Source organism: Apaloderma vittatum, unplaced genomic scaffold, assembly GCF_000703405.1.
Source record: "Apaloderma vittatum isolate BGI_N311 unplaced genomic scaffold, ASM70340v1 scaffold23439, whole genome shotgun sequence".
NCBI lineage: Eukaryota > Metazoa > Chordata > Aves > Trogoniformes > Trogonidae > Apaloderma > Apaloderma vittatum.
In genome coordinates this window covers 201-23,717 of record NW_009733877.1, presented here as the reverse complement: position 1 = coordinate 23,717, position 23,517 = coordinate 201, and the positions used below count along the sequence as shown (strand labels likewise).

Sequence of the window (23,517 nt, the reverse complement as noted above, 5' to 3'; positions counted from 1 at the left end):
TTTAAGCCAGGTTCACATGTGTGCTTCTGTTCCCTAACGAGACATCTTAACCACGTTGCTAACTGAGAGGCATGACTGAAGAGAATTAAGTAGCTCCTTGATTTTTTTCAGTGTTGAATGCAAGACCCGCGACACATCACAAGCTGCCAGAAAAAGGTCCGTGGCACTTCCAAATTGAATAGCTAACGCTTGTCTCTCTTTCTTTCCCCCCTTTTTTTTTTAATTTGAAGACATTTTTAACATAAATACCACCAAATGGGGTACATGCCCAGTTGCTAGAGCTTTCCTATGGTGCTTTTGTAGTTTCAGTTGATTCAGGAGAGCAACAACCCCCAACTGTGCCCAGGGGAGCAGAAGTGCATGCCTGCCTCGGGCAGCCCCAGGTAACTGAGCTGTGGCTGTTGTGCTGTGCGTTGGCCTGTGCTTAAGGCAGCAGAAAGGCGATGTGTGACAGATCTTGTCATTCTAAGAAAATATTTTTAAGGCTTCTCTTTTTTCCTTATAAATTGCTGCTTGTTCTCTTGGGAAGCCTAGAATAAGAGAGTTGGAGGTGGGGAGAAAAAAAATGTAAAGAAAATAATGCTGTTTATTTCAATGTAGGTGAATATTTCCAGTTCTCCACTGTAGCTATTTATTTGTTTATTTATCTGGCATGTCTGTGAGTAGTTTTATAAAGCTTCTCAGGGAGAAGTAACAGATGAAACCTTCGCCATCTAGAATCATGGCAGTTGTGTGTGTTTTCCTTGCGTTCTGCCAACTGTTGCACCAAGCGAGATGAATTGTCTACTGTCAGCAGATCTCAGTATTGCTTAGGAACTGATCGTCTTGACTGAAAAGATAGTTAGATTTTGCTCCAAGTTATCTGGGCTTTTTTTGTAGTTTTATAGTAATCACAATATATAATAGGGTGTTGAGAATTTCCTGTAGTACTTTGTTGTAAACATTTGTTTGACAGACAGTGTGAATCTTACTTGCATGTCTAGGAAAAGTGTGCCTTGATTATTTTAAAAGGATGATAAAACTTAAGAATCAGCCAGAGACTGAAACCGGCTCAAATCATGAGAGCTACTCAGTTTTCCAGCAGAACATAGTCAGTGTTGAGCAACAGAGGTGGGATTAGCATTATGCTATTAAAGATAAAGGATTTGATGCCAAGAATTGGTGCTTTTAGACAGCGAAAGATGATGTACACTTAATTTTAAGCATTTCTGCTGGTCTATGGGGAGGGAATAAAAGTTTTTAAAAAGCCATAATAAAATCCCTGTTCAGCAGAACAGAACTCAACTATTGATGCAATCTCTGTGTAATGTTTCTGGCCAGGGTTTGGATCTTCTGGGTATGTAAATTGCAGTGTCAGAGTTTAGCTGAGATGTGAGGGGAAAACACTAAAACTCACTGACATGCAAAGTGTTTAGCTGCAGTAGAAAGGAAAAAAACAAAACCAAACTTTGGGAACTAATAGTACATTTTCAAGTACTTGAAAAGGGGAAAGGGCCACTACTCTTTGGAATGAAAGTGCTAGCAATAAAACCCCCCAAAAAATAATGTTTGGCAGCACTATTTTATATTAGCAGTTAGTGATTACTACCTTTAAAGGGTAGAAATTGATCTGAATACGTTAATATCTATTTAAGAGATTGACCTTTTTTTTTAAAAAAAAAAACCCAACAAAACCCTCTCGATTGGATCAGGATCTGACATGCTGAGTGTCTTGGTCCAAGCGCCCTGAAGATCAATGGGATGCTTTAAAAGGGAGGGCAGCAGGTACACATCACCATTTGCTCTTCACTGCTGGGTGCTGTGTGATTACTGTTAATTACAACAGATTTGGAAGCAAGGAGTCACTTTCTATGCCTGCCGAGCATCTCACCTGGAAAAAAAGAGGCGATGATGAACCTTACTCACACAGGTTATTCAGAAGCAGCTGCTGTTCCAGCGATGGCTGCACGCTTCAAAGGCAGTTATCAGAAGAGTCAAGCACCACCAGGTTCCAAATTCCAGCCTGAATTTAAGTGCGTGTTTGAAAATTAATATGTCTGTACTCCTACAGCTGTGATCCATGTTATTACGCAGTCAAAAGCGGCAATTTCTTTTCGGAGAAGGACAGGCATGTCCAACAGCAGCACTGTCCTAAAGGACTGGGTGGGAGAAAGCTCATTTTGTTCAGTAACGGGCCTGTCAGGACTGCTACACTATGATGGCTTCTGTTACTGCCACCAAAAACTGAAGGGGGCAGCTGAGGCAATTCAGCCTCTAAAATTTTGCCAACTTTTTTTTTTAAAGGGTAGCATTTACAAGAGGCACTCTCAGCTTCTGAGACAGAAACACACTTTTGACAGGGAAGTAGCAGTCTGAACCACAGGGCAAGTGTCAGAAGGGCAGTCAGCAGGACATAAATCCTCTGTTCGAGGAAAGCTGGGAAAACTCTACAAAAAGGCTGGTGCTACAGACCTGTGGCAGGTACTTGCCAGCCCTCACATATGGGCATATGGGTAACTTTTGTTCTTTCATCCTTCAAAGATCAATGCAAACCTTTATTTTCTATAAATAATTTAATAAATACTTTTGTTTTACAATGATACAGCAAATAACAAATTCATAGCAAATGAGTCACAAAATTTAGGATCAGTATACTTTAATATGGTATCAGTGTCAAAATACATTTCCTTATCAAGTTAAAGTTCCCATACAGTTATAATATTGTCAATAAGAATTCAGCAATATAGATTATGAAATAATTATGATAAAAAGTATGATTAATATTAAGACATGGAATATTTTTTCAGAGTGTTTTAGTAAACTGTTAGGGTATAACATTTTTAATGCTGAAACTACACAAATATGAAACAGAAGAGCAGTATTCAAGTGTCTTTAATCCTTGAAGCCTTTAAGTCCTTGCCACTGCACATTTGTCAAATCTGGCTTGCCAATTTTCATCTGATTTTGATGCTTCCAATAGATTATTTTCCCTAAGGTAATAACTTCTTTTTAGGAGTAGATATCTTTTGGTAATAAACTCTGGAAAGATTTTTCTACAATAGGGACTACCCTATTTTTTTCACATTATGTACCAACAATGAAAGATCTTCAGCTTTTCTAAGATTCACCTAAGACAGTGAACTCTGAAGTGCTCTATGATCCCAAGCTCCCTCTCTGCAAGTGTCAGTGCATGATATAAAGCAATTTTATAAACTAGGCTTCAGCGGAATCTCAAAAGAATGCACCTTTGTTCTAAGTTTCTGGGCCGTATTTTTACCTTTTGTACATCACCACTGTTCCATTTCCTTCAGTGAAGCTGTGACAATTTACACCAGTGGAGGAAACAAGATGGTACGTCCCAACGTGTATCTAGGTCTGTATACATTTTGAAGTCAGAACTGCTCAGCTGCCTTTTATTACTTTAATAATTTTTAATATTGTTTAAGTATGTTGCAATTTACACTTTCCAATCCCTTTGCCTTTGAAAGCATTCAAAGCCTTATTTTTTTTCAAAATACATGCATGACAACTAATGACAGTTGGAAAGGAGCTCTGCCTTCTTCATTTCAGCTCCTGATGAATGTGAAGCAAGGAAAAATGATAGAGACCTGCCTGCCAGCTATTCAGCTCACTACACAATCCTCAATTCTTTTTTTCTGCTGGTAACTCAGTTAGCCTCATACGCTGGGAAATACTACTTTAACTTCTGGTTTTAACGATTCACTATTGCAATTATATCACTAGCTAGCATATAGAATGAAAAAGGATAACATTAATCAGAGGTGTTAGTACTGGCTGCTGGTCAGATTCCTGAAATATCAAGCAACACTGTAACAGTACTAGTTCTAGCAGAAACAGCTCTTAAAGTTGTGTCCTAGATATAGCAAAAGTACCAAGAGATGATTAACAGCTGACCCAGAGAGAATTTTTTTTAAAAAAATCTGTTTTGTAACAAAAAAAAAAAAGGAAACAACAAAGAACAAAACAAGAGATCTCAACACAAATGAAAACATAGGTCTAAATCCTCCACTGGGGTAAATCTGTCGGATTCCCTTGGCTGTAGAGCTAAGCCAGGTTAAGGCAGCAGCTGAGAATGTGGCTTGCTTCTGAGGAAGAAAAGCTTAAAACGTGCAACTTTCACAGATACCCACAAACACTGCAGTTCACCATTCACATTTCTTTCAATGAAGTGTATAAAAATGGAGGGAAGTGGGGCGGGGGGGAGGCGGAAGGCTTACAATACGATAAATGCTGGAACACAGAAAGACTCAAAGGATTTCAGTTTGGCAGATCAACAAAAAGCTGTGGTTGGAGATCAAATTTGTTTCATTCATCTTTGGCAATAAACATAAATCTTTGCAGTTCTGCAGCCAAAGTATCCATCCCATGATGAGGCCTTTACACCACAGCTTTTTATCAGCACAAAATTTGAAGAAAATTTCAGTATATAAATTACAGGCACTGAGATAAGGGGAGGGTATAATCAAACTCTCTAAACAACACTTTAATTGCAATAGAGAAAATACAGTAGATGTATTTCTTTAATATGAATAATAAAGTGAGTAACTTCAAAAGGCCACTATTTGGTAACGTGGACATGTTCAATATCTAAGTAAAATCCTGTAAAAGTGTATTGGTATTAGAAATTGTCTACTTGCAAAAATATATTTAAAAAGTGAAGCTGTTTTGAACAGTGTAGGCCACGGAATATTGCAGGATCGCTCAGGTTGCCTGGTCCAGTGCTCTGAGCAGTTCACTGCCCTGCAGAAGTGTAGAGCTGCCCAAAACGGGGACGTTCACCTCACAGTCATATCTCGTCAACTCGGGCAACAAGTAGGGTTCAAAGGAGGGCCCCAGAAGGCGACTGGTCATACCTGGAAGAGATTAGTTAAGTAAGTGAGTCCCGGCACCGTGATCAGAGAGACAGACTTCTTTCCTCTTCTCCCTCTTTTCTTTACACCAGTTACGGCTTCATTTTTTGCTTCTGTCAACATACCTCAAACCACCCGCGGTTACAGGTTTCGGAGCAGACCTACACATTGCTCTGCCTTAAGCTGTTGGAAGTGTTGTCACATGGACATGTTCAGATTTTCACCCTCCACCCCCAATTTAGTTTGTTCTGAGAAAAATTATATGGGTTCCGATGAAGCAAGCTGTAGTAAACAACAGTTTCTAAACCAACACCCACTCTTCTTATATATTAAGAGATATATAGATGTGCCCTTTAATTACTTATTTTAATTTTTTAGAAGGCACATGTTGAGATTCAAACCTACAAACCGCCCGTATCAATGCTGCAGTGAAGTTAGTTTAGTACACCTGAAGTTAGTTTAGTACACCTGAAGTTAGTTTAGTACACCTGAATCAGTTCCATCACAGGATGAGAGTATGGATGGAGGATGATTGGACCACCAAGGTAAAAAGGTATTAAGTTTAACCAAAATGAATGGCAAAAATATTTTTTCCCCTCGTATAGTACAAATGTAAACATTAAAGTTCCCCACTAAACAACTGAATGAATTTTTCATTCTATGAAGCAATATATATACGGTTGTTAGTTTACCATCCTCATCTGTGTCTTTTCCTTTCAAGGAATCAGTATTGGAACTAAATACCAACATTTTTCAATTTCAGTATTTGAAAGCTCTTACCTGACGCTTTATGAGTTGGCTGGACACAATAGTCCTGACAATGGGAACTGTAAAATGGAAGGGGAAACGCTCCTGCTTTCAAGTTGTCACCAGGACTGCCACAGGTGGGTTGTTGCTGCAGTTGATTCATTGGTTGGCTCAGACCTCTCGAGTTACAGACATATTCATCTGATTTACATAGTAAGGAAGGGAAAAAAAAAGGTTACGCCCATGTAATAATTACAGTAGATAGTATTATTTCAAAGCAAAGTGCTCCTTGGAATGATGGTCACGCAGTGTAGGCATACTGACATCTTGTCACAAGGGAAGTCCAGGAACAGCACTAGCTCTAGAAATGGTGCTGCACCCAAGGTAGGCTTCTGCAAGGAAGCACACTGTTGTAGAGGGAAAGGGTCAGCTCTAGCTCTGAGATGTCCACACCTTGGATCAGCACGAGGTAAACCCATCTGTTAAGCCAGTCTCTGTTACCTCCAAAGCAAGGGTGGGAACACAGATGAAGCCATCTATCTGCTAGTGATCAAATGTACCTTGATTGTTCAGCTCTTGGTGCTACAATCTGATCTTTAATTTTAGCTTAGTGTAATATTTACAGAGCCCATTTACATTTCCTTTTGGAAGACTATTTGTTTCTATTCAATTTGTCTTAAAATTGTGTTTCAATACATAATATGGCAAACCTGCTTTGTTTTATCTTACCAGTAAGAACACTAGTGCTGAGAGACTTCTTTTCTGTAACCAAGGAACAGTTTTCCCCTTTGAGAAATTTCATTCTCTTCCACATTAGGTGAGATGGGTTAATGACAGATGGATCTCCCTAGAAGGTGAAGAAAAGCAAAACAAATAACTACACCCTGATGACCACGGTAAGCCTGAAGTTGTGAAGGGGATGCAGTTCTTTTAATTACCCCACTCAGCTGTTGCAACGCTTGTTCTTCATAATCCAGTTGTCTTTTCAGTTTCAAACTGTTAGACAGAGCAATTCTTGCTGGGTTTACGTCTATGCCTCGTCGCCCAAAAGCATCCAGGGGCCTGTTGAGAAAGGATCTCTGGGTGATCGAGCAGGGAGACAAATCTATACAAATTTCAAACAGATTATCCTTTCGTTAAAAGGCATTTAAAGTGTCTTTGACACGTGGCAGCGGACAGACCTCAAACATCAAATGCTTTTATTTCCTTTTGTTAGTCATCCCACACGCTTCAGAAATTTTTGACTTTTGGGATCAAAGACTTATGAAAGTCAAACATAAAGAACCTCTAGGGATCTCCAGGCAGACATAAAAATGCTATGGAAAAGATATTTATGCGATTTTCAAGGACTGGATTTTGAGAGCCACCTCCGGCCCCTTCCTTTGCATATGAAATGTGAGCACACATGTTGCTGCTTGGGGATAAACCCTCTCTTTCTAGATGCCTATTCAGACACTGATATTTCTGCCAACAAGAAATCCCAGAAATCAAACTGCAGTTAAACAGCAGAGCTTCATGTTTTAAAATGACCATTGCTATTTTCTGTACTTCCTGAATGTTTCACTGTGACCAACACTGAAGACCGAAGAGCTGCAGAGAAACTTCTCCCTACAATAAGAAACTTCTATGAGTTCAGCCTCTGATCTAATCTCATCATTTAACACATATGAACAGTAAGAAAGTGAACAAGGGGAGGAATGATTGTCGAAGCAAAGCCTGTCATTTTAAATCTTAGTTGTAGCATTTATGTATGGCAACAATAAATGTACTGACATCCTTCCCTCTCCCCTTGTTTTCTGCTGTGCAAAAAAAATATGCAAGGTGAGAAAGTATGCATGGGTCCCAGCTTACTGCTAGACTGGTAAGCCTTCTGCAAAAAGACAAGCAGGCTTTGCAAAGTTAGTGGAGTCATTTTTACCTCAACAGCAGGAAATCCTTTCATGCATCCTCACAGGCAATGAAAAATTAACCTGCCTCTGCCTCCACCAGACTGACTGCCACTGGGAGAGCACCACACTTATTTCCCCAGGGGTGCAGTCTGGTGACTATCAAAACAACTTATTCCAGCTGAATTGAGGGAAAAGACGAATTTTTCAAGATTACGACCCTCCTTACCCCTCAAAAATCTTTTCTGAGTAGAATACAGACTTATGCCACAAAACCTCTTACCTTTTTTTATATATGGGCACGCTTGGAGAATGTACTGGTGGCCCTGAGGAGGAACTTGATAGGGATCCTGAGTATTTATCCATGAGTCTCCATTTAGCAGGAAGATATTCTAATGGGGGATCAGGTGGCCACTGGGTGTTTGGTCTTCCTCCCTTTGAAGACAGGGGAGTGCTGCCTTGGTCACGGTACGGTGGCAGTGATGACCTACTCATATTGTTGAAGAACACCGATGACAGGGACTCGTGACCAGGATTAATGTTTCTGTTTGATAGCTGTGGGCAATATTTCTCTGGGAGGAACTGATTCTGTGAAGCAGAAGCAAGGGGTTGGAAGATGGTGCTCATGCTACTTAGACTCTGCTGGGTGTTTTGTGCACTTTCAGAGAGAGGACGTTCTTCTTGGCAGATTGGGCTGAGCTGGAAATCTTCTCCATCCATAGGAATGTAAGGAGCCAGGGTTTCAAGGTCCAGTTCATTGAAGTCAGTCTGCACAAAAATAAAGTCAGTTTATAAAGAAGCTAGAAGTTAGTAATAGTTGTGGCAGTTAGTGTGATGTTGAATACTAGTAGATGTGAACCTAAAAATCATCTCCATGAAACTGGCCGGCTCATATTTAAAGATGTCTTATTTCTATGACTAGCACACGTTCCTCCTACCATCAGCAGCAAAGACAACAAGCTGAAGAAAACAAAGTCCCAGATCAGCATCATTTGTTAAAGCAGCTTGTGTGCAGCCTGCAACGTCACTGTGATCTGAAGTAGATCTTGTGCTTCATTACACTTTGCATATCTCGTCTGTCACGACTCTACAGCGTGCAGCATGTAGTTCTACCTCACGTTGTTTTGTGTTAAAATAGAAAACATAGCTTTCTCATAATCCAGCTAAATTAAAAAAAATGTGTCCAAAAATTGAAAAGTTCTTAAAAAATGTAGTTGGAAGGACACTACTGGGCTTAAATCTGTAATTTTTTTTCTCCCCTTGGAGGACTGCTTGTATTTAAATTCATTTCTTGTGGCATTTGACCAGAGCTGAACAGAGAGGGAAACCAGTGTTGGCCCACCAGGCAGCACATGACAGGGCTGCTTTTCTAATACTCTTTTTTTCCCCACCAGAGTTGATGTGGTGGGACACAGCTGCACAAGCGGTGCTGAATCTGACAAAAGTGAAGTTTGCACATGTCAAGTGTTGCACCGAGTTTGCTCCTGATCCACCTTTTCCTCTTATCTGTCTGCTCTCTTTCTATTGCTTTCATTGCTGTTTCTATGCCCAGGCTTGGGAAGGCTGTAGTCCATGTCCTGAAGAAATTTCATCTAAGTCTGCAGCTTGCACTGGCAAACTGAGGCACCTCATTTGGGCTCTAGTCACCCCAAACTTTCCATAGGAGGAGATGAGTCTAAGGGTTGAGCTGCCAGCCAGTGATGCCTTGTTTCTTTCTCTTAAAGAAGTATAATAAGCTCTTAACAAAAGCATTTCACCTAAGTCTCTACAGTTAGGTGGGCTGAATCAGGCCTACACCTTTTGTTCACTACTTCACTTGATGTTATAATAGTGGAGGATTAAGAGAGTTACCTATAAAGGGAATTTCTACATTTATACCCTGATTAGAATGCAGGAGAGGGAGACTGTATTTTACTGCATGTGCAAGTAGTTGTCACACCTCCCCGAAATCCTCCAAGAGGTAACACAAGAAGAATATACCCAAAATGATAGTTTTAATTTTGTACCTATAAATGACATATGTGCAATGAGGGGCATTCCTTTCTCATTTTTACATTTGGCAAGAATTATTTATATTTTATTCTAGAAAGTATATTTACTCACTAGTCATTAGGCTAGATTTAAAAAAAATGTTGCTGCTTATACTCCTTTTCTGGTCTACAGAAGCTTCCAAATTCTGAAAGCTCTTTGATGCTTCTTTCCTCTTAGTAGTGTCTTTGCAGTGACACCCTAAAGCACTTGCTTCAGTGAGCCAGGGACAGAAATTTACACCCCAGCTTTTGAAAGTGCATGTTGCATTTTTTTACTGTGCTTCAAAGCTTTGGTGTGTATGTGCAAATGCAGTTTGCATGTCATATCAAGATATTTGCACATACAGCATGCACCTGTACTACCTACTAGCAGGGGACTGACTTTTATGGCTTTTGGAAGAAACATTAGTTCCTTACCTGAGAGGTACACTGACTTTTTGATTCTGTGTCCATGGCAAAAAGTTTCTCAATCATCTCAATCTTTAGATCATCATCCATAGAACTGTAATAATCTCCTGGGCTGCTTGGCTGTGCAGAAATAAGAATTTGCTATAAGCACTGAGACACTCAAAATATTGGCTTATCATCATGCCATTTATACTGTACTCTTCAGTGGCAGATCTTTCCTACAAAAAGCAAATGGCCAGACTCTATATATAGTGTCCTCAGAACCAAAATTGGCCACTTATGTCATGTGCTTTTCTCCAACATCAGATTGCTTCTCACTACACAATGTAGGTACCCCATATAGGAACCTAGTTGTTTTCTTAGTTTAAATGCTTTTTTTAGTAACTCAGACCACAAACACAAAATGTACACTGTTAAATGCAATACCGCAACATCTTTCTGAAGATTGGACATTCTCTAGTAAAAGCTGGCTAAGAGTGGCTCCAGCGCTTGGGGGTAATGCCCCGAAGGCACATTCATTCTTTCAGAGTGGAACCCCATGGAGCTGCTCTCAAAAAACCTGAGCTGGGAAAGCTTTTTAAAGACTATACCTTCTAGTCAACAAACAGGAAGAGGATGGATCTGGGGCAGCATTGCTAGCAACCACGCCATTTTACGCTGGCTTCTTATTGAAGGCTAATTCTATGGAAGGTGATAGCATGGTCTTCTGCGAGTTATAGGTTGTTGTAATTACTGAGGGACAGCTGGGAGAAAACGAGGATTGCAATGTAAAGGCAGGATATACTTCCCATTTGATGGTTTTGCTACTGATGCTTAAGATATGTGCAGTACAGGAAGGATATGGCTACGCTGGACCTTGTTAATGAGCGATGAGGCAGGACTGCTAATGTGAAAACATCATCTACATATATTGATAAGGCTTACATACAAAACATAATATGCAGGTTTTTTAAAGCTCTTCTTACCGTGGAACAGCTGCTGTTGCTGCTTGCACTGGGAGTACTGCTCCCAGGTGCAATCTGAGGCATTGTAAAGGATGGTATCGTCAGTGTTTCACCTTGAGAAGTGTGGCTTTCCACTTCCACTGGCCACCCTTTGTTTGATGTCACAACAGCACTGGCATAGGCAGGGGCTTCCTCAAACTTCGGTGTCTCTGGATGGAGTTTTAACAATATTAATGAATGCTTTTCGCTTGTGCTGTGTTATGATATAATTGCAGCTATTCATTAAAAGTAAACACTGCTCCTAGTTGCCATGACAATAAGTTGGCATAGACTTAATGCATGTTGTTTAGTCATCAAGAAAGCCTGGTTCTGCTCTCATTCACAGAAATTTTCCACTGGTGTGAGCACGTGGGCGCTTATAGCCATTACTCCTCATTTGTACGCACAGCAAACAGACCTTTTCTATTAAGCTTCTGAATGTAGGCTCATACGTGGCTCTCTGTTGCACAAAAATTATTTATACAAACACTAACCAAAATCCAGGGAAATAATGGCATCACCAGGTGTTGGTGCCAGCTGAGCAAGTTCCTCTGGTTCCTCCTTTAACTTAGTAAACAAGAAGTTGCTCTTCTGAATGCCGCTCTCGTAGGTGGTGCTCATTGTCAGCAGGTGAGGCTTGAAGAGTGATTCTGTTTGGTCCATGGAGAACACGATGTCATTCTTCTCAATTTCACTAACAAGAAAACAGGTTTTAGGCATTTTACGTTCATTAAAAGAAAAAAAAAAAAGATGCGAGTAATGTAGGCAGTACGAAGCCTCTAAAGCTGGGACCCGTACAAGCGTTTTGGCCTCTCTCGGTCTCACGCCAGGCTCTCAACAGGCGAGGCACGGTTCCAGCGTTGCCGAGCACCACCATGTCAGATGACGCAGAGAGTGTGGTCAGGACTTCTGTGGGAATACTCGGGGCTTTGTTGCTCTGCTTTTTAAAAGGATGTAGTCGAGCTATAATGACCCAGACTATCACTGAAATAAGTATTTCCTACTTTGGCCCCATCTCGGACCAAAAATACTCGAGTTGTGCCAAACGGAGGCAAAGCTCCTGATTGGTCCTGATTTTTGAGGTGGTAAACGGCTTCTCCTAGCAACATAAGATACAATTACTACTTAATTTCATCTCTTTATCACCGCACTAGAAAACCAAAACACATTAGCAGTCGTGTTACACAGTAAAATCTTCAGCACAGCAGCCACTCTGCACGAGAGAAAGGCTGGGGTGAGTTTCACCAGCGTGTAGGGGAACAGGCATGCCACATTTGTCATCAATGTCTAAGATCAGTAAACAAGACCAAACAAACACGACTAAACCAATGTCAGAATAACCACACTTAATAAACAGACCCCTCAAAGTTCCACCGATTACCGCACTTCTTCCAGCGCATGAATCCGTAACGCGGATTTTCTGTCCCATATGACTTACCTGAGCACGTAGTTGACACAGACGATGCACTGAGGCTGCAGGTTGCGAGTGTTGTAAATCACTGTCCCTTGAGTCTCCAGCCACACGTATCCCCCGTGCTTGGCAAGCATACGGTACTGGCCTGTCACTACTTGACCTTTTGTACACACTGAGAAAAGGGGGCAGAGAGATATAAATAATGCAGCAGGACGGGAACACACACCATGTAACGCTTGTTTTAAATAAACCCCCTTCTGCATTTTCGTTATGCAAAACTGCATCAAGACGTTTGTTAGCAAGGATAACTTCGGAAAAATCAAGCGTTTCACATAGAAAAAGAGGTTGCTCATTTGAGCCTTTCACTTAAGATTGGAAATTTGAGTTCTAGAGACAGTCTGAGTGCTCAGATCAGTGTGGGATTTTTTAAAATTTAATATAAAATCCCAACTGACCCCCAAATAGTGCCTGTTGACTGCATTTTTCTTCACAGTCTCTTTTCTAGAAGTGCCTCAGCGTGGGCTCCCAGGTTGATCTGTAAAAAAGTGAATTTATTCAGGAAACTATCTAGTAGTTTCCTTATTGAGGTGATGGTTAAGCCCAAGAGTCAGATGGTTTAAAAATTGTACTCACAATAATAATAAAAAATATCTGGTGGTTTAAATCTATACTTTTTTATACCTTGGATTTCAGAGTTAGAGATATCAACACCACAAATAAAGTGAAGGTGGCACTAGCACAGCAGTGGTCTGAAGAAGTAATATCACTCTAAAAAGCATCAGAATTAAAAACAGTAAATGGGACTGTTTTGCCTAGGAGAAAAAAACTAAAGCTGAACTGCTGCATTTCTCTGTCTGCTCGAACTGTGCTGTTCCTCTGCAATGACTTGAAATTGCCAGCCAAGAAGGAACCAAGGACCCATGCAACAAATCAAATCACATTTACTCTAAATGTTTGGGGGTTTTTTAACTCTAAATATTTTTTTTAACTTGCCTATCTTTCTCAAGCAATAAAAGTACAATAGTACAACTCAAGTTTAAAGATGTTTGAAGGATGATATCCCTGCCTCCCCTCCAATATTTTTTAATATTTGAAGAGAATGAGTTTTCAGTGTGGAGCCTTGGACTTCTGAGATACAAAGTTTTATGATGTCCTGCCTGTTGTAAATCCTTTCCTAAAAGCAATGAATGTTGTCAGGCAATTCATAGTTGTCAGTTGAGGAAAAATACTGTCCATCAATGGCAATAAAATTAGGGCTGGAGTATGGAAGCCGTAACCCTACTAATAAGGGTTTGTATTTGTAAGCAGATATAATCACACCGAGAAGCACAAGCGGGAACTGGCTCAACTAAGCCTTGGACCACACTGGAAACCTTTCATCTTAAGCAACTTTTACACTGGAAGACAGTATGCCAGCAAATTAATACCCTAAAAATAATGCAATTTGTCTCAGTAAGGCTGGAAACTTGATTCTGCAGCCTTTGTGCAGAAAAATGCCTTGTGAATGCAGCCATTAAGAGAAGCTATTTATTGTCAGTCTCTCCTACATCGTCACTGTACGAATGCACAAATCCAGGCCTGTGCAACAAACAAATGTTTTGCAGATAATTGTTGCTGTGTTTATCCTTCTATCTCTGAAGTTTGTTTGTTTTCTTCCTAGGAGTATTTAATCATCCTTCATTTAATTTATTTAGACAAAGTAGAACATTACTTTTATTGATTAAATACTTCTGGTGGAACAAAATCAAAAGGCTTTCATTTCAAAGTGTTTTAGTGACTGGACTGTTCTGCTCTGCTTGTGAAACATAATTACACTGCTTCCTAATCATCAGCTCATCAATAAGAGTCACAGTGTAGGCGCCTGTTACATTACAAAGAAGCTTGTTACTGCTTTAATCTTTTTTATTATTATTATTCAAAGCATGTCATGTTCTGATATAATAAAGTACAGCAGACTCCCTCCATGGGGTAATCTCATAAATTACTAATACACTCGTAACTGCTGACTTTGTTATCAATGCTGCACTTAAGGTTCTGACTTCAGAGTGAACTTCTCACTTCTCTCTCTGTTTTTTTTTAAAGAAAGTATATTTTACCTGTACCTTAACAGAAATAGTCACATCTCAATCAAATAGGCTCCAAGTACAGTCCTCATCTTTGGGTAGCGAAAGGGGGAAGGCAGGGATGGATTTGATTGAACACAAAACTAGTTTTTTTAGTTGCTGAGACACACTTGAGAAATGCGATGCACTTGGAAAGCTTGTCAGACTTGTGCTACGCCCTGCCAAGTGGCAGGTCCCACATGGTGACATTCAGCTCCTCACTGAAGTCAATAGCAGAATTCCCATTGGCTTTAATGGCAACAGGACCAGATTCTAACCAGAAGCCATTATAGATTATTAATTGCCGAATTGAAAGAGAGAGCTCTACAGTCAATTTTTTTGTGTAGATTTATGTAATGAGACGGAGATTTTCATCTTGCTTGCGTAACATGTGAAAAACTGGATATGCTAAATACTGCCAAATGCACTCTAATCTTCCACTGATGGTGACTAATTAAGGCTTTTTCGCTCTATATGCAACTATACTTCTAGCCAAGAACACAAACACTATTGTGGCTAGCTTAAATGTGAGGTTATTATTTCACCTCAAGAAAAAAAAACCAACCCTGAAGTACAGTAAGACTGCAATAAGCATGATTTATCACTAAATTAGAAGGGAGGAAAGGAAAGTAAAGGAGTTCTGCTTCTATCCAAGAGACTATGAGATTTTTCTCCCTCTCTTCACCTCTTCAAACTTCAGTCGCTTTCCTCTATTTCCTATGCACCTTTGCAACACTAAATGGTTGGCACCATCAGAATTGATGATTGTATTACTGCATGAACAGGTACTCTATATATAGCATATTTCTAATTAAAAAAAATATTGTTCAGTAAATACAAGTGTGCTGAACATTAGTTTTGAGGTGGATATTTCCATGTATAAATGACCATGGCCAGGGAGAACTAATAACTTCTCTACAGCTACATGCTAGGAAGAGCTAATAAATCCTGTATAAGCTGTATACCTGCTGTTGACCCTGTGCCTCGGACAACGTCTCAATGGCACACATTATGAAACTTGGGGATTTCCTATTTGGAGGGCTCATCTGTGTTTTCCTAAGTCGGAGCTTGCTGTCACCTTTGTGGTTGTTCTCCAAGTTGGTAAGAAGCCTGACTGTCCCAGAAGACACAGGAAGAATTTATCTTAGTAAAAGCTAAAGAGGTCAAATTTGCTGGTGATATAAACTGATGGTTCTGTTGTGTGTGACAGCATTTATCACAGCACGGGCTTTGGTCCTGTGCTCCAAACAATAAAGATCATCATCCATGCTGATCCTGTGCTATCACCAACACTATGGAACAGCTTGATCTTAAATAGTTATAACCTGCACAGTGTCTTGAGCACTTTTGCTGGTATAACTCTCTCCTCTAGACTTCCCCTTGCCTTCATTCTGCTTCTTGATCAGTCCTGATGTCCAAAAGAAAAGATTTGTAGGACATGATCCTTTTCAGTAGACACAAATGGTATCTAGACATACCCTCTGCACTACATAAGGTGAACTGAGTTGCTAGAGTGAGAGGCAACCTCATTCGACACCTTGTCAAGATAGATACTAGAAACTCTCCATAAATCTTTACATGGACAAGTCCCAGTTCACTGAATCACAGAATGTTCAGGGTTGGAAGTGACCTCGAAAGATCATCTAGTCCAACCCCCCTGCCAGAGCAGGATCACCTACAGTAGGTCACAAAGGAACGCGTCCAGGTGGGTTTTGAATGTCTCCAGAGAAGGAGACTCCACAACCTCCCTGGGCAGCCTGTGCCAGTGCTCTGTCACCCTCACAATGAAAATGTTTTTTCTAATGTTTTGGTGGAACCTCCTGTGTTCCAGCTTGCCCCATTTTAGTGGTCCTGTTTAATTAACTAGGTGGGGATAACCAACAAAGGCTCACTCTCTCTCCCCTGTTACCAAACAGATTGCCAGCTCTTATTTCATTCCCTCCCTGGTGTTGTCCCATTCTTAGAAATGCAACTCAACGATTCAGAAGCAGTGGTGTAGCATCCCCCCTGATAGCTCAGGATGATGTTCCATAACCCAGCACAGGATAAACACATCCTGTCTATGAATATCACTAATTCCTTTTCACCATTAAAAACACAAAACACATTACCTAAGAAAAAAATTTAACAAATACATTCCCAGACAACTGTCTGTAAGTACGTCTTGATTTCTTTTTTTCTTATAAGCAGCTCTGGAAACAGGATGATTCATAACAATGCTGTTTTACAGCACACAGTTTTAAACACTGCCAAACATTCTTTCAAGTAACATTTCAACTCAAAACCAATCCTGGATCCTTGCCCTCGGAACTACCACATATTCCCTTTTCCCCTTAAGGTCAGACAGTTATTCTTTGCTCCTCCTTTTCTCTGGAAGGTGCAGAAATCCTTTCTGCAATCTATTTGGTGGGTAGTTCTTGAGGTAGCCACAAGCTGTGCTTTATGCAGGAACTATGAGGAAAAAGAAGAATATGACTTACAGTTCTGGTGACTCTTGGTCATACTCTCAGAGTCCAAGGCATGGTAGAACTCATACGCCGAACGGCCCAGCAGCTCCTCTGGATGGTATCCAATCAACTCTGTTATTCTTGATTAAGAAAAAAAACCCCAAATATTTAAAATTCAAGTCACCTTAGCCTTATGCTTAAATGTGCAGGGTAGGTATCAGTTCTAGCTCTTAGATTAACAGAATTAAATCCACAGTATGAGAAATTTTGAACTTCTGAACACATCAGGAGCTGTGGAGGACTGACAATCGTGTTCTGAAATATTTCTATGCTCAGAATAAATTGTCTTTTCCTGTTACTGGAATAAAAATTTCCCAGGGTTGTCATTGTGTGCACTGCAAATTTACGAGGCCTAGTGTACAGTGTCTCTTACAGAAGGTCTCAGCTGGAGAACCATTGCTGATAAAGTTCTCAAGCTCTCCACTACATGCAGAAACTCCCAACATACACAGAAGGGTTAAATCGCTACTTTGGGCGTTGCATTTAATAAAATAAAAATGCAAGGTGAGAAATTAAGGGCACTTAAAAAAATCAGCTCTTCTACTTAGTGCTTCTCAATTATATGAGAACTTTAGCATATGGATTAGGTTACTTGGGTGACTAATCCACTAACTAAATAGGATTTTACACAAAGAAAGGTATGATCTCAAAAACTAGATTTTTTTCAGAGTCTTTCTGAGTACTCAGGCAAGGCAGGATTTCTCACAAGTTCCTGATTAAATGAAAATAGGTCACCAAACTCTGCAGATGATTTTCTCTAATGAGAAGGTGGGGGAAAAGGCTTCTTTTTTCCTAAATTCAATTTGAAATACCATCACACATAACTTTACAGGAAACACAGCTAGTTTAAAAAAAAATCCAAAAATCAAAGGTACAAAATCTTCTGGGAAATAAGGAAATGTTTCCCAAGCCAACACCCCTCTCAGATGCCTTTTCCTAGCTTTTAAACTGCAGTAACAACATGTAACACGGCAGAAACGACTCAGAAGCTGACTGCTAAGCTGCCACAAACCTCGAAAAGCCAGGAGGTTTGGAAGGAGTGGTCACATCTCGTACTACATGGCTGCCATCAGCAGCAGTGCTCAGGTTTTATGCCTCATAACTAACTCCCTTGGAAAAGCTTTATCTGCCGCCACCACATTTGGTGTGCGGCGTTGCTACTTTCAAGACACACGTCCTCGGGTTTGTGTACTCCCTGGAAGACCAGCCTTGGCCCAGCCCTGCAGACACAAGCACGTCTTTACAAGACAGACATGTAAATACTGTAAAACAAACAGAGCAAGAGCATGGCCTTCGTCTCCTGGATCCCCCTCCAGCAAGGAAGACACAGAAGATGGAGCTATTTTGTGTATGGTGTGAACGCCAAAGCGTTGAGTCAGCTTTTCCCTCGCCTCTGCAGAACTGCACAGCTCGTACCCCCGGGACATCCAGGGTTTTGCCACTCTGAAAACTACTCTCTGTCCTGATTTCCATGGAATGAACCTGGGTTTATAATGGTTTAGTTGAGCAAAGACTGTAGTTGGTTTTATTAGGTTCCCCCAAAGATCTACTCTTTCTATGTTTACAGTTATATTAATGCTTTCACTTAGATCTCCTTTAGGAGAAATTCTTGGATTGGGTTTCAGAGAGTCACTTTTTTGACTTTCACTGACAAGCTTCTGAGCTTTTGAATTATACCCAAGTCAAATCTCTGAAACCATGAAGCAGAACTTCCCAAAATTCCCATAATGATTTGGCTGACAGAGCTGAACGACCAGGAGAAAACAACAGATACAGAAGGAGCCCTAATAAAAGTAATGCTCCCAAAATACAGTTGCTGCTTGCCCTTACGCAGTCAGCTTGGACACATTAGTGTAAGTGGCCAGGGTGTTTTGCCAGGACCAGTGTAAACACGCAGTCTTTAAAAACAGAAACTATGGCCTTCGGTTATATAATCGCGGAGTATCATAAGACCGCCCCGGTTAGTTTGGAGCTCATCACAAGGAAAAAGAATCAGGAAGCTGAGGATATTCTCTTAATGCAGTCATTGGCAGCTGAGAATCAAGTGGAGGATTGAGCAGAGAGAAGGAAAAGGAAATAAAGATAATGGGGGGGAAAAAAAAAAGCAGCACCGATGCAAATCCAAACCCACATTACAGCCCTCATGGGCGTCAACAGTGGAACTGAAACAGCGAGCAAAAAAAATGCTCTACAGCAGGCTGAGGGACTCTTATCATATAGGAATTTCAATCTCAGTGCAAAATTGTCTGTTTCAGCCCTGTAATTCCCCTCTTAAATTGCTCTTCACTGTTCAGAAGGAGCGCCCTCACTGTAAAATTACTCTTCTTGTCATTCCATGGCATGGAACGACTTGTGGTGTGATCTTGCTGTGACAATGACAAATTTAATTAGATCTAATGCTAACTTTCATCCAAGATTACAAGTGGTGGGTTGGTATCTTTTTACTACAACAAACTCAAAAGAATTCAGAAAGGTAAAAATAAGATATCAAAGAATTACCCACAAACCCCACCACACTGGCGAAATTCTGAACCCACGCCTGGCATCAGTGAAACACTTACCAAGAGTAATTGTTTTAAAATAGTTACTTCTATTCTTTTTTCTATTTTTAAATGGCTAAGCAGTCTCTATGTCTTGTTAACTGACCTGTTAATCTGCTACAGCTGGGAGCCCCAAGAGCACTTGGGCCAGGAGGCAGCCAAGGTCCCCGTGCCGACCTCAACCTGTGCCTCGCTTTGAAGTTCGCCAGGGAGGTGCACCCTCCAAACTCCATGTGCTTTCCACAGGGGCCTCTTAGCAATATGAAAAGCCAAGCAAATAGGCAGAGGACTAAATGCAAAGGAAAAAGCACCCTACAGTGGTAGGAGGAAGAGGAGTCCATAACTAAGAGTCACAGAAATGTATATGCCCCGTGGGACCAAAGGGTCATTTACAAAACCGAGTCCAGGACACGAGATTTCTGCTCAGACACCAGACAGAAAAAACTGCTCTTTTTGCAGGCTGTGGAATGACAAAATTGGAAAATAAACTGTACAGTGGTTTTGGATGGCATTCATGCCATGGTAGGCTTTGTGTTTCCTTTGCATTTGTAAAAGCTAAACTGGTGCTAATTAGAAGGATAAGAGTACTTTTTGTTGAAGAAGACAGGAGGGCTGAGAGGCTGTTTATTCTCCTGTTAACCACCCATTTCTGAAAACACAAATACCTTTGGGGGAATCTTAATTTTGCCAGACTGGCACTTCAGTATTCTGAGCTAAACTTGTAACCATGACATACTGAGGTCAAAATCTGAGAAAACACAGTAAGGAGGTGGGCAGTAGCCCTCCGCAATAGTGGGCTACTCAGATGCTTTTTGAGTACTGCTTCAGTTTCTCTTAATATACCCATTTCTTGGGATGTGGAGTAAAGCAAACATTTTGTGCTTGGGGGTACGCAACAGAGAAACAAGCGATCTGAATCTTATTTCTAGATTTGCACAACTTTGCCCTAGATTATTTCTTTGAGACATAGCAAAAGAAACAAAGCTCACTCCTTCAAAGGCTACATCTATGAGATGAGCTATTTCAAGTGCTTTGGTCTTTCTTAAGATTGTGTTTCTCTGCCTCTTTACAGGAGCACAAAGCTTTTTACTGTGTACCATTTCTTGAGTTAAAATAGTATCATAGGAACCATCGGGTCTGAGAAGTCAGGCTCTTTGTGAAAGACTGCTGTAATGTTTACTGCTCATAAAAAAACCCTGGGTGTGTATTTGTTAGGCCGTGTGTGGACCATGTGTGAGGGTGTGGATCTCTTAACAAAGTCTTTCTGTATTCGAACTGTTAAACCGGTCTTGACAGGAACAAACAAACAAAGTTATACTTAAAGTAAAATGAGTTAAAAAAAAGGAGGAAAAAAAAGGGGGGGGAAAAAGCCCAACATAGCCACTATGCCTGGGATAAAGCACTCTGCCAGCCTGCTAGCGCAGGCAGCAGGGCTGCGTGACAGTCCTGTCAAGTACTCACACTTCCTCTTGAAAATTCATGGCTTCTTCTACTCTAACTCAGGCCAATGAAAACTATAAAGTGCAAAATTCTGGAACTACTGTCCCCTCCTCAGAGAGACAGGTGGTCCAGTCAGGTATATCTGCCCTGCTAGGCAAAAAATCTACATGGGTACATGAAAAACTTCATCAGGACTGACTCTTTCCTAGTCAGTTGGTCTATCTAAATCAAAGTTCCGTTATTAACAAAAGAAGATGGTCACATTTTTCTCTTAAATACGACATATACAAAAAAGCCAGTTTTGCCAAATGTGGATGCTTTGCCTTCCGATATTGTTACTTCACTGTTGTCTCCAAACTGCATTTTCCCTCTGAGAAGGGATGGAGGGACAGGAGGTCCTTTCAAACAATTATTTGCATTCTCACCTAAACTAAAAATATTCCCCAAATACAGGTCAAAAGTAAACTGACTTAATCCTCTTGTAAGGTGCTGTGCCTGAATAATTGTGTTTTACAGGGACATGACTGGAAGCACAATAGACTCAGTTTCTTCTCAGTCGGGCACAGCCTGGATCCCACACTGAAGTGCCAGGGCCTGAATCGTAGGCCCTGAACTGAAGCTGACCTATAGATGAACCTCACAAACCCACACTACATAGTACTAATGGCACACAGTATTAATCACATATGTAATGTATTGATAATCTATTTTAGCATATATATATATATGCTTTATATATATATATAAAGCTTTGCTATAACACTAAATGTGCAGGGGGAACTAGCAGAGTGATCTTTCTTTATCTAAAAGCCACGTGCAAGGCTGGGAAATGAGCTGCCTCTTGCTTTGTTAGAAGCATGTTACAAGACCTTGAGACCAGAGGCCTGGCTTTGGTGAGAAGTATGTGATTAGGGACTGAAATAGATAAGGAGACTCCCTTGTACTCTTCCTTTAGTCCTAGCCAGGCTGTGGGAGGAATCCAACAGAGTGGACAACACCAGATGTTCCTACATTTGGAGTTATGTCAGGCTGTTTATTTAACAGTATAAAAACTGGACCCTCTTGCAGCAACTTCAGAGACCTCACCTACGAGTGGATGCACTGCGTAGGACTTCCCAATTGCCAGGACGGTTCTCCAGCATCCTCGCTGCAACAGGGGCTCCCCAGCGACTGTGGGTTTGGATGATGGTATTAGGGCGATCGGTGACGGATCTTTCTTAATAACTATTGCTAACCCTATATAGTAAAAATTAGGTGCATTACCCTGCTTGTTCTCCTTGCTGCTTAAAACTAGAGTGTAATAAGCTTGCATTGCCTTATTCTGGTAATACTTTGAAATAGTAAAATAAGCTGACCCTTGTGTTGGTGCTCGTGTCTTTTTCTGCGGAACCCCCCCTCCTCCCTCCCCAGGCCGGTTAGCAAAACACACACGTATGCTCATACTAGGAGAAACATAACTGGGACCAACACTACTGGTATTGCACCATCCTATTCTGAATCACCACACATCCTCCGTCTCTCCTTTTTCTTCTTCAAGTCTTCCATTAAAATATTCCAATCAAGAAAAAACAGGAAAAGAGTATAACTAATTGGGTTTCTTGTAACCAGGAACATACAATTCCCCAAAGCAAGCCATGCCTTCAAAGTAATGGAGAACATACGCTTTTCAGCACGCTGGTGCCAGGGAACCGGTTTGTGACGCAGCCTCTAGAGTTGCTGCCTGCACATCTTGCCCCACAAAGAACAGATTTGTTTCCTCATCCTTTTTGCTTGTCACACTTTCTACCCACAGCAAGTATGGGCAAAGGGCACTTCTCTCTCCGCTCCCCCGCACCCCAGAGAGGTGACAGTGATGAAGGTGAAAAGCCAAAGACACCTACAACACCTCCCTGCTTTCAAAACTCTAGTCCCCTCCAAAACACAGCATGTGGCTTTGCTTTGTTATGCATAAACCATAAAGGCTGTGCTAAGGCACCTGAGTAGTTTGGGTTTTGATTGGTTTGAGGTTTGTTTTTTTTTTTAATTGAATTCAGATACAGGTTCCACTTTTGTTCTGTGGCTTTTTCCACCATAGAAACGTACTGCCTGTGCTTCTATCTGCCCATCACCCCCACGGCCTCGCACGGGAAGATACGCTGAACATCATCTATGCCACCAAAGTAAAAAAATTGCCTTCGTACAAAGACTTGCCTTTTCTTCTGACTAAAACACCCTCACTGGTGATCTTTTCCAACACAAAAGCATTGTGCAGCTGAACTAAATCCTCACTTGGATTATTGAATTGTACAACTGATCAGCATTTCCGTATTACAGCTAAAATAATCCTTCCTGTAAACCACTTAGCCAAGATAAGTGGAGCAAGGGAACATTTTTATACCACTCTTCAGGAATGGTTGAAGCAAGCATTTAACAGAGCAACATATTTTTATTATTTATATCTCACAAACCTTTCTTTACAGGCTCATCACCTTGTAAAAGCTGTTTTAAGAATACAAACATATCCCACCTAACCACTGGCAAGTCACAGGCCCACATATATAAATTATTTTTGGAAGGCAAATTATACAGGCTAGTGTCTCACACATTTTAAATGCAGGATGGCCAGTGTCG

General features: G+C 40.8%; 1 protein-coding gene across 1 annotated transcript; it reads right to left on the bottom strand.

Moving 5' to 3' along the window:
- Window positions 1–4,391: 4,391 nt before the first annotated feature.
- On the bottom strand, window positions 4,392–18,521 carry EPAS1 (endothelial PAS domain protein 1; the record flags this gene model as incomplete). Its single annotated transcript, XM_009876071.1, has 11 exons — window positions 4,392–4,853; window positions 5,631–5,798; window positions 6,327–6,444; window positions 6,536–6,659; window positions 7,767–8,251; window positions 9,931–10,041; window positions 10,887–11,074; window positions 11,399–11,598; window positions 12,343–12,490; window positions 16,901–17,007; window positions 18,344–18,521. Coding segments are annotated over 11 exons (1,979 nt in total), but the record flags the coding sequence as incomplete, so codon positions are not given.
- Between the last annotated feature and the right edge of the window lie 4,996 nt (window positions 18,522–23,517).